Source organism: Oryzias melastigma, linkage group LG21 (assembly GCF_002922805.2).
Source record: "Oryzias melastigma strain HK-1 linkage group LG21, ASM292280v2, whole genome shotgun sequence".
Taxonomy (NCBI): Eukaryota; Metazoa; Chordata; class Actinopteri; order Beloniformes; family Adrianichthyidae; genus Oryzias; species Oryzias melastigma.
The window spans coordinates 13,368,831-13,380,834 of record NC_050532.1 but is presented as its reverse complement, the minus strand read 5'-3'; the positions used below and the strand labels follow the sequence as shown (position 1 = coordinate 13,380,834).

The following is a 12,004-nucleotide window of genomic DNA, read 5'->3' as shown; positions in this document are numbered from 1 at the left end:
ATCTTGTGGATCAGTTCATTTCAGAGAGCCATTCAAAAGACTGGCTCTTTTGGCTCTTTTTGGATTTATTTCCATTTAAGAGTCCGGCCTGGAGATTATTCATTTAATCCTGGAAATAATAAATAATCACAGGGAGGACTGATGGGCTCACATCTGGTATTAGAATAGTTCAAATTCAGTTTTCACACCAGTAACTGTATTTAAATTATTTTTTAAATATCATTTATAGTGTCGTTTGACACGTGTGGAGAAGATGTTAAAGTCTGAAGATTCAATGTAAATGTTCCTCTGCAATCATATCCAGCGTGTACGTGTATAAAGCGTGTGTAAGTGTAGTTTTGAATGATGTTATAAATGCAACAGCTAACCCAGGGGTTGGCGACCTCTAAAAGAACCATTTGGTCCAGTTTGTCACTGACAAAACTAAGTGGGAGCCGCAAAATCTCACTAAACTGTTTTAAAAATAAAAATACACTTTTTTTGTGGACATTTATTCATAACATGTAACTTTTAAATATTCACAATAAATAAACTATGACAGTGTTGTGTTTTTTAAGAGGCTAAATAACAATTTTAACTAGAAAATTGCATTTCCTGCGGAAATACGTTTGATTGCAGTTTTGCAGAAGGTGGTTTCTTTAATTGCTTCATTGCATAACTTTTAGCAGAAGACACTGAAGTTTACCATAAGTTGCAGAAGAAATTGCCGAAATCAGCAATGTTGTCAATAAATGGTAAAATCTTTTTGGTCTGCAGAAGAGGTAATTTCTGCGGAAAAAACAATTTGCAGAAGTGATTACAGAAATAAGCAATATCAATGAATGGCAGTGTAGCAATCATAAAAAAGTGTTAAACAATGTGACTGCACAGTGAATTTCAGGTGTCCAGAATTAACTGGAGGAGGCAGTAGCAGAGTTAAAAGTTTTATTCGGCCAGGCAGAAGGCACAGAACCGACAGCAGTTTAACAGTAAAAACTCAAGACTGTAAAACACACTTAAAATGCAACTGGCCCAAATAAAACAAATCACAACAAAAAAAAGGGGCAGACTGCAAATAAAACCACACACTTAAGAACAGCTTGAGGGATTACATGTAAAACCACTGCTTTGTAAAACTGGTGCTGAAAGGCCCAGGTATAAAATGGTTTAAAACTAATAAAAGAGTGGCACAATCAAATACAATAAAAATTAAAGACGCAAGCGGCGTTGGATGGCCCGCAGTCGTTACCCGCCCACTCCCTTGCCGCCCTCTCCCTCACAGCCCGCCCTCTCCCTCGCCGCCCGCTCATACGCACCATCGCCGCACTCGCTACCCGCCCCAACGCACCATCGCTGCCCTTGAAGCGGACCTTTGACCCAAACTCACCTGCTAAGCAGCCACTATGCACCACTAACCCCCTCTCCCCTTACTGTATAGCTGGACTGTGATGTAAGTGAGAAATTGCTTGAAAAGGCACTTTTTTCAAAATGGCCGCCTTTTCTGTTGGTTTTATCTCCATAGCAACCATTTTATGTTTTGTTCACCTGGGGTCGCCGAACAGATTGACGTTAGTATCATGCCAAAGGCCAAAGTACATTTTTGGATTTCTTTTGCAACGGAGGTTGTTTGCTAACCACGCCCACATTCCTTATATGGTCATATTCTATGATATTATACCTGTTACAGCTTAAGCCTGGGATCAACATTGTAAAATTTCATAGCAATGCATTGAAATATGAGTGTGTATTAACACTACGCCACTTTTGCGAACTCACCACGCGCACGCCATTCAAAATCTATAACTTGTAATACCATATATTTTATGCCAAAAGCTTCCCAATGATGCCAAAAGCGTTTGGAAATGATTGATAAATATCCCTAAAAGTTATATTTGTTTGAAGCTGGTGCTAACAATGGTTTTTTTTGGACAAATCAAGATGGCGGCTCTTCCCAAGGTCAAAGGTCAACGAAACTTTAGGGGTCGTTGAAGACTAAAGCTAGTAGCATGTGGGTCAAATTTCTTAAAAATCAGTCAAAGAAAAGCTAAGTTCCACCTTTTTAAAGTTCACAAAATGTCAGATTTTGAAACAAAATGGCCGCCAAGTGGTAAGTCGTGGAGCCATCCCATAATAATGTAAAATTTAGCCATGGATATATCCAGTAAAGCCACGTTGGTTTCGTTCGCGAATTACGAACTTTTTTTTTATTTTGCTGAGTTAGCAGTTTTTTTCGCAACGTTTTTTTGCGTACCATTTTAAGCATTACGGTTTCAAAAGTTATGTCGTTTCGTTCAGCTTGAGCCTCCGCATGTGCGAATACCCTTTTTGCGCAAATCGCCCAAAATATATGCGAGCTAGCTAAAACCGTGGCGGTTGAGACCTCGCCACGCGCACGCCATTTAAATTCTACAACTTCTAATTCCAACATTTTTCTTACAGTACATTCCCATTTATGGCCAGTGATGTGACATAGCAATCGATAAAACCCCCTAGGAGGTATTTCTTTTTGTAGCTTTGAGTAAAAGTGCTTTTTTTCAACATTTCAAGATGGCGGCATCTTCCCAAGGTGAAAGGTCAATCAAACTTCTAGGGTCGTTGTAGACTCAGGCTGAGGACATGATTCTCAAGTTTCGTGAAAATCGGACAAACAAAAGTTCAGTTTTCCCATATTGTTGAAAAACCCGAAAATCGCCTTTTTTCTTATTTTGAAACAAGATGGCCGCCAAGCCGTAGGTCGTGTGGCCATCCCATAATAATTTCAAATGTTCCTGGGCTTATCCCTGACACGTGCTTTTGTTTGCGTATTTTGAAATATTTTTTTTTGGCCCCATAAGAGATTTTTGGCCCATTCATTTTTTTTACGAAAACGCTCGCCATGATGTCATCGTTTTGGGGGGTCACGTGCAACATGCCAAAAATTCATTTTCAATTTTCCCTAGGTGTGATAAAATTTTGAGGTACTTTTCGTTCATGTGGCGGGGGTGAAATTTTGGCTCAAAGGCGCAGAAAGATAGAATGTTTAAGCAAAAACAATATGGTCCTTGCAGTCAGTAGACTGCTGCTGCGGGCCATAATAAGAATGTAGCGATATAAAATAGTGGCAGATTAAAAGCACAACCAATTAATCCTGGAAACAGATACAGTGCATATTTAAATAAAAAAAAGCACATCAAAACATAAGAGAGAGAGCCTACAAGTGAAAACACTTACACCAAGTCATGACTTTCCTCCCATAAAAGTTCCAGGCACTAGGCCTTAATCACACCACAAGTTTCTAAAAACACAATTTACTTTAAAACAAGTTGTTAATTAAAAATATAAAATGCTAAAATTGTGTTAAAAGAATTAAAACTGCTCACGCTCACTCCTGCGTTCCACACGCCACCCTGTCTGACAGGTGGGGGCTTGCAACAGCGCAAACACACCTGAGGCAAAATAATCTTTAAAATGCTATGCAGGCTAAACAGGATTTTGGATTGCTGGCAAGTTTATCGCACCTTACGTTTTGAACCCGACGTTTCAACACACGGCCAGAATCTCGAGGGAGCTCCACAAAGTGTGCTTGATTGGCCTGACACAAGCTGGACGACAGCGGCGTTTAAAGTGAGCAGGCTGCAGATTGGATCACTAAATAGCGTCCCCCATCAATATCAAACCACACACCTAGTGTGAGGCCATTTTTCTGGGTCCTAGTGCCCTTCACGTCACAACTCCTGGTTACAGCAGGAATATGTTGGATTGTGAAAATCTATTTTATGCATAAAAATCAAATCACTGTTTGCAGAAGGAATTGTTGAAGAAAACAATATTGGCAGTATATACATCGCACAAAAACAGAAATTGAAAAACACACAAGAATACCCAAAAATCCAGGTTAGTTGAAAACCATAAGCTTTGAGACTTACAAGAAGAGAGACTTGTAAAATTGCAGTGGTAAAAAACCCTGAAAAGGCCTAAAATTGTGTAAATTCAAATTACGTTACCAAAAAATATCAAGAAGAGATAGTTGCAGAATTATATAAAGACAGCAGAACAGTCCACAAAAAGCAGAATGAGTACATGTTTAGATTTTTTTAATACCACAACCAAGGCAGAAATTACTGAAAATAGCAAGTAATATTTAAAAAATAATGCTAACATGTATCTAAAATATTAGCTTAATTCAAAATTAGCCTAAAAACGTCAGTAGATGCTAAATTAAACACAAAAGCTATCATGTTCCTTAAATATTGGTTAAACTCTAAAATGCCCTGAAAATCCAAAGTAAAAGCTAAAATAGCCAAAAAAGCTAACATGTAGCTAAAATATTAGCTTAACTTGAAAATAGCCTTAAAATCCTCAGTAAACGACAAATTAGCTCTACATGCTGTTAGAGTGAAGAACATTGTGTGTGGTTTGACTCAGCAAAAGTTTAAATACAAATGCCCAGAAAGCATTACAGTAACAATGCATGGAAGTTCATCAAATAACTACCATTTACATCAGACAACTGGGCAAGACAGTTTTATCAGTATCTTGTCCAAGAACTGTAACACGAGAATGGGCAGGGGGAACTTGAAACTTCTGATTCATAAGTTGGGGGGGTCACAAACTCCTGAAACTGTCTCTCTGCGCGTGAGGTGGGGGAGGGGAGGGGTGAGCACCTACAGTTTGAGCACAATGAGTCAGCAGATTTTGCAGCACCATGGTTTGCTCCGAACAAATGACTACTGTTCGCCAAACATACGTCCGATCAGAATAATTCTTTCAGTTTTGTAAACCTCAGACTCAGAAGACTTTAGAAATATATGTTTTATTTGTGTCAAACACAACATCTTTTTTTGAAAATGATCTGAAGTGAGAGGAGTAAATCCTTCCTGTTATCACCTCAAAATTCCATGTTAACGAATGGGGAAACGGCAATTTGACATGTTTCAAACAAATGTCTATATCTTCCAAAGTACATGAGATATCAAAACAGTTGAACCCTTGTAAGAACCACAAGGCTTTCGGCTATCATCTGTGTACGTTTCATGTTTCTATGTTTAAGGTTGCTCTCACAATGGTAATTTAAAAACAGTTCACAACATAAAAAGTGTTTGTGTTCTGTACAATGGGAAAGTATAGACGTTTTGGGTGGACTTTGTCTCAAACTTGGGGCTCTTGCGAAAAAACTGCTCAACCCATGACTTTGAGGGTGATTTTAAACGAATCTAGACAAAAATTGCAACATTTTGGTGAAAGAATTGTGACTCTACGACCAATGGTTCAGGAGTTACAGCGATTTGTTCAGAAAAGTTTTGTCTTTCAGACTATCCTGTCCTCACTCTAAGTGATGACGTCACACGCAACTGCCAAAATTGGCTCAAAAGTCCAAAATTGCCCAATTTCAAACAGCTGAATTGTTTAAAGACAGCAGAAAAGTCCACAAATAGTAGAACAAGTACATGTTTGAATTTTCAGAATAGCATAAAGTATGCAGAAGTTACAACTGCAGAAAATTTGAAGTTGCTGTTGAGCCTTCTCAATGCATTTCAATGGGAAAAGTTGCAGCAATTTTGTTGAATTGCTGAAAAACAAAAAGTTGCACAATAGATTTCAGAAGAGAGAAATAATGTCCTCAATAAGCTGAACATTTTGATACGTGAATGAAAAAAAACGGATGAAGTATGCAGAAGATATGGATCGCCGAAAAACGTACGGAAGAAAGGAGAATAAGAAGAAGTATAAAAAAAACAGAAGAACAATAGTTTGATTGTATACTGCAATCAAACTAATTAATTTTAATCTGACAGCAGAACTTTCAGGATACACATCATCAACTTAAACATGCCAGGGCTTGTGTGACATCATCACACATCACAACATCATCAGACTAAACAGGCATGCAGGGCATGTTTAGTCTGATGATGTGTGATGACAACATCACACATGATGACATCATCACACATCTTCAACTACAACATGTTTAATATGATGATGCGTGATGACGTCATCACACATGCCCGGATACGTCTAATGCTTGGTTCTCTGCCTGTTCTATTCGTACCAACAAAAAAATTTCATCTACTCGTTTTAACGATTTTCATCGCTCTACAGAATTACATTATTTAAAATGTCCTTGCCCCGTTCCATAGATTCTGTGGTTGAGGAGACCTCCCTCCAACAGAATTTCTCAATGATTGAAAATAAAGTCCAGGAAATCACCTTGCTGACCAGCGAGCTGAAAACCCTCACTGCTGAGCTGGAGGGAAAGAAGCATCTTAAAGAAGTCTTCGCTGGAGTGAAACAGGCAAAGAAAATAGCCTCCGAATTCGCCAAGGAGCTGGAAAAAGAGTTGCAAGATGTCAGCAAGAAACTCCAGGAGCAAAATCGTCTGGAGGACTGTTGCAAGGAACAGCAGCAAAAACTCTACCTCCTGACTAAGGCTAACACCAACCTCAAAGCAACTCTTCTGGAACTCCAAACCAGAGTTCGGGATCCTCAAGAGTTATCCAGTGAGTTAGAGAAAGCAAAGCTCACTGCCAAATCTCTGATTCAGGACAACCAAGATTTGCTGAAAGAGGTTCAGAGGGTCCGAACCTCCATCATGGCCCTTGAACCTCAGGAAAAGCAGCTTAAGATGGAAAGAGATCTGCTCCAATCAGAGAAAGAGAAAAACTTTCAGCAAACTCAAGATCTTATCAAAGAAATGGAAGAATTTGAGGAAAAACTCAAACATTTGGCTGAACTTGAAGACAAAGTTGCTGCAACAAAAGCTGATCATGAAACTGTCATGGACCAAAAAGATGCCCTGATCTCCAAGCTAAAGAGCACAAGACGGAAACATTACATAGCAAGGGGAGAATTCCGGGCACAGTTTAGAGTCACTCCAGAAGTCCTGGAAGAGAAAAACAAAAAAGAAACTGAACGGATCCAGTCTCAGCGGGATCACAATGCCGTACTAAACCAATTGTGTTCAGAACTAGAGAGGAAAGACGCTGAAGTGACTCGACAGATTTCTTCTCTGCAAAATGATAAAAATGATTTGGAGAGAGAAGTCCGCCGCCTCAAGCAGCAGATCAGGGAGCTTTCTCAGCATCGCCAGGACTCCAGGCCGATGGCTGATTCTGTGGTTGAGGGGACCTCCCTCCAACAGAATTTCTCAATGATTGAAAATAAAGTCCAGGAGATGACCTCGCCGACCAGCCAGCTGCAAACTCTCACAGCTGAGCCGGAAGGCAAAAGGCACCTTAAAGAAACCTACGCTGGACTTAAGCAGGGAAAGAAATCAGCCTCCAAAATCGCCAAGCAGCTGGAAAAAGACCTGCAACATGTCAGCAAGAAACTCCAGGACCAAAAACCTCTGGAGGACTGTTGCAAGGAACAGCAGCAAAAAATTCACGTCCTGACTGAGACTAACACCAACCTCAAAGCAACTCTTCAGGAACTCCAAACCAGAGTTCGGGATCCTCAGGAGTTATCCAGTGAGTTAGAGAAAGCCAAGCTCACTGCCAAATCTCTGAGTCAGGAGAACCAAGATTTACTGAAAGAGGTTCAGAGGGTCCAAACCTCCATCATGGCACTTGAACCTGAGGAAAAGCTGGTCGAGGTGGAGAGAGATCGCCTCAAAACACTGCAAGAGAAAAACGCTGTTCTCCAGAGCCAGTTACAAGATCTCCAGAGACATTGTGAGAAGGATGCAGCAACGAAACAACGCCATGCCTCCATTCTGGACCAAACCAAGTCTCTAGAGCACCAGAACTCAATACTGGACTCTGAAATCCTTCAGCTCACTCTGCAGTGTGAGGAGGCCAAACATTGGGTTCAGCAGCTCCACCAGATCACCACCAACCTCGATGGACTGCAACAAACTAACGCTGACCTCACGGAGAAACGGGACCACCTTAAAAAGGAGCAAGAACAGCTCCTCAAACTACAACCAGAGTATCTTCAGGCAAAAGAAAATTCTCTCAATTGGGAAGAGAAAAATGAAAAACTTGCCATAGAACTGATGTTCCTCCAGGAAAGCTTCAAAAACGAGCAACAACTGCTCCTTAAAATACAACAGGAAGATGTTCAGGCAAAAGAAAATTCTCTCAATTTGGAAAAGAAAAATGAAAAACTTGCCAAAGAACTGAAGGTCCGCCGGGAAAACTTTGAAAAGAAGCAAGAACAACGTTTACAACTGGGAGGCCAACGTGATCAAAACCTTTTCAAATATCTGAAATTGGAACAGGAAAATCAAGCTCTTGTCAAAGAAATAGAAGAGTTTGAGGGAAAACTCAAACATTTGAATGAACTCGAAGGCAAAGTTACTGCAACAAAAGCCGAGTTGAAAACTTTAATGGATCGAAGACAATCCCTCAACTCCATGCTATTTAGCACAAGACTGGAGTATTACTTAGTAAGGGGAGAACACCGGGCAAAGTTTAGATGCACTGCAGAAATCCTGGAACAGAAAACCAGAAAAGACGCTGAAACGATCCAGCTTCTGCGGGATCAAACCAGCGTACTAAACGAATTGTACGTAGAGCTATATAGGAAAGACACTGAAGTGACTCGACAGATTTCTTCTCTGCAAAATGATAAAAAGGCTTTGGAGAGTGAAGTCCAGAGACTCAAGCAGCAGAACGAGGAGCTTTCACAGCAGCCCCAGGACTCCAGGCCGATGGCTGAGTACTTAGCAGCCATAGACAAAGTCTCAAAGCATGAACAAGAACCAGCGCATACTGAGAGCCCCCCCCCTCTACAAGCTCCATTCACAACTGCTACAGGACACACTCCTGCTCCAAAAGCAAGTCAGCCTGTGTTGGAGGAACCATCTAAGATCAGAGAAAATACCAACAGGTTCCAGCAATACAGAGGTGCACTTGGAAACCATCTGGGTGCCAGACCAAAAACAAACAAAAAAAAAAACTAATTTAGGCAGTCCTGAATTTAAAAATAAAAATAAAAAAACATAAAAAAACATGTGTGTGTGTCTGTCAGTGTTCAGTTTTAGTCAAGATTTAGTTTTAGTTAAAGTCTTTGGACTAAAGTAAGATTTAGTTTTAGTTATAGTCTTGGGACTAAAGTAAGATTTAGTTTTAGTTATAGTCTTTGGACTAAAGTAAGATTAAGTTTTAGTTATAGTCTTTGGACTAAAGTAGGATTTAGTTTTAGTTATAGTCTTTGGACTAAAGTAAGATTTAGTTTTAGTTAAAGTCTTTGGACTAAAGTAAGATTTAGTTTTAGTTAAAGTCTTTGGACTAAAGTAAGATTAAGTTTTAGTTATAGTCTTTGGACTAAAGTAAGATTTAGTTTTAGTTAAAGTCTTTGGACTAAAGTAAGATTTAGTTTTAGTCACAATTTAGTCATGTTGATTCTATTAGTTTTAGTTAAATTTTAGTCGACTAAATTACAGTAGAAATTTAGTCGAAAAAAATATAGAGTAATGGGAAAGCATTGCTGTCAAATTTTACTTTGTAGGAACACACGAATAACACAGAGATTTTACTTATTTGGAGAAAAAAAAAACAAATAAAAATATGTGTGTGTGTGGCAGTGTTCAATTTTAGTCAAGATTTAGTTTTAGTCATAGTCTTTGGACTAAAGTAAGATTTAGTTTTAGTTATAGTCTTTGGACTAAAGTAAGATTTAGTTTTAGTCACAATTTAGTCACGTTGATTGTATTAGTTTTAGTTACATTTTATTAAAAAATATAGAGTAAAGGTTTGTTGTCAAATTTTACTAAGTAGTAACACATGAATAACAGAGAGATTTTACATATTTGGGAAAAAAAAATAACAATAAAATTATGTGTGTGAGTGTGTGGGGATGTGTGTGGGTGTGTGGGGGTGTGTGTGAGTGTGTAATGCAACCACAAGGGGTCAAATTGCAGTGCCCTCTTGTGCCGGTCCCAAGTCCGGATAAATGCAGAGGGATTGTGTGAGAGTTAAAAAAAATGAACTTGGCAAAAGCGCTAACCTCATGAACAGTGGTTAGCGCTCTTGCCTCACAGCAAGAAGGTCCCGGTTCAAATCCCAGCTGCTGGATCTTTCAGATCAACTGGGACCTTTCTGTGTGAAGTTTGCATGTTCTCCCCGTGCATGTGTGGGTTTTCACCGGGGACTCCGGCTTCCTCCCACCGTCCAAAAACATGCTTCATAGGTTCATTGGTGTTAGGTTCAAACAACCTGAAACATTTCTCTGAAAGGAAGACAAGAGAGGGGTCAGTTCTTAAATCAGATTTTACTTGCACAAGGAGAACAGACAGAGAATGTTCAAACCAGTCTCCACCCGCTCTGAAGATCTTGGTTCAGGGTTTCCATATTTATAACCTTTCAGGGGCGGTCTTATTTTATTTACATTTGCTGCTCTCAAGGTGTGGAAGGAAAAACAGCCTCAAACTGGTTCTACTATCATTATTGTCTTAGTTCAATGCAATAGGTCTGCGTCAGCATCTTCGAGTATCTGTAATGTGTCAGCCTCCAGACAGCCTTCAGCTTAGGATGACTGCAACCTTCCAGATACCAGCTGAGCACGACCTCAAATGAGCAGAAAGAGAAAAGAGGTTAAAATCATACAAAGCAAATATGAGATAAATGTATGTACAACTCTATCAATTGGTGACTCTAAATTGCCCCTAGGTGTGGATGTGAGAGTGAATGGGTGTGATTGAGGCCCTGAGACAGACTGGCGAGCTGTCCAGGATATATCCCACCTTCGTCCATCAATGGTTAGGGTTAGGCTCCAGCACCCCCATGACCCCGAAAGGGATAAAGCGTACAAGAAGATGAATGAACTTGTGAACAATGTTCTCTCTAAGTTTTGGTTTGTCTGAGTAAACACAGAAACTCATTGAGCGCTCCTTCGACCACAGTGAGCAACACTGGGGGTTCACTCTGTGGTCACATCTGTATTTCAACGGTCTGAAATCTCAGATCTTAACCAGTCATGTAGCTTATTAAAATAATCAAACTACACCACTAATGTTCATCATATTCAATATAAGTGATTTGCAACAATAACAATGAAAAGTCAAAACCTTTTTTTTCTTTTAACAGGTTCTGGGTCCTGCTCCTGCTGCGGTCTGAGAATAAAGCAATGCTGTGGTCTAGGTGGGTTTCCAAAAACTCACAAGTTCAACGGATGCAAGAAGTGTGAAGCTGCTAGAAAATAAGGGTTCTATGTTCAAATGTAACTTGACCTATGGAGGTGTTTGTGATTAAAATAGCTTTTGATTTCAGTAAATATGACCTCCTAATGAAGCAAATCCAACAAATGACCATTTTCAGTTCTTCAGAGTCTATCAAATGTTCTGGAACTCTGTAGTGAGAAATAATGTGGAACAATAGTAGGGCCCCGCACTTCTCCTTCTGGACACAAAACACCACCGTAATTTCTGCTTGGCAGCAAACTGGTTTTTAGCATGTGCATGCTAAACATGAAATACTGTGTGATTAATAAATATTGTCAATTTATTTGAACACACCTGTCTCTGATACTTTTATAATTCATGGTTCCAATTGTAACATACCGTTTTCTAATATTGAAATATACCAATTCATACATTGTGATTTATACTGCCATATATTGCTTTATATCATGGGTGCCCAAAGTGGGGTCCGTGGGCCAAATTTGGCCCACCGAAGGCTATCTTTTCACCCGCCAAATGTGTCTTTGGAAGTCGTGTTTGTTTTGCAACCGAGCGTTTTGCCCGCAACACATTTGGACTAGTGCTCTTTGAATTACCATAATTCCTGAACGGTTTGCTCTATTTTAAAAATTCCAACAGTTTCTGAAAGCTGAGACCTTGCCCTTTCTTTTTCTGGGTATTACGGTAATTTTGCCCAGAAGCCCATGTGAAGCTGCTTTGTTTACCGGTGAGACCAGTAACTTTAACTCAAGGACTATTTATGAAAAAGCTTCGGGGGAAACCTCTTTAAGTCAAATACGACAAAAGAACTAGAAACACCAGAAGTACCAGGCTGTTTTCTTCTAAATCAGGGGTCTCAAACTCGCGGCCCGCGGGCCATCTGCGGCCCGCAGGATGATAATTTGCGGCCCCCGTCTTCATATGAAA

General features: G+C 39.8%; 1 protein-coding gene across 1 annotated transcript; it reads left to right on the top strand.

Moving 5' to 3' along the window:
- Nucleotides 1-5,725: 5,725 nt before the first annotated feature.
- Nucleotides 5,726-8,931, top strand: LOC112138026 (myosin-16). The gene has a single exon (XM_024260587.2). The coding sequence runs from the start codon at nt 6,074-6,076 to the stop codon at nt 8,858-8,860; it is 2,787 nt and encodes a 928-aa protein (XP_024116355.1). The 5' UTR covers nt 5,726-6,073; the 3' UTR covers nt 8,861-8,931.
- Nucleotides 8,932-12,004: the final 3,073 nt, after the last annotated feature.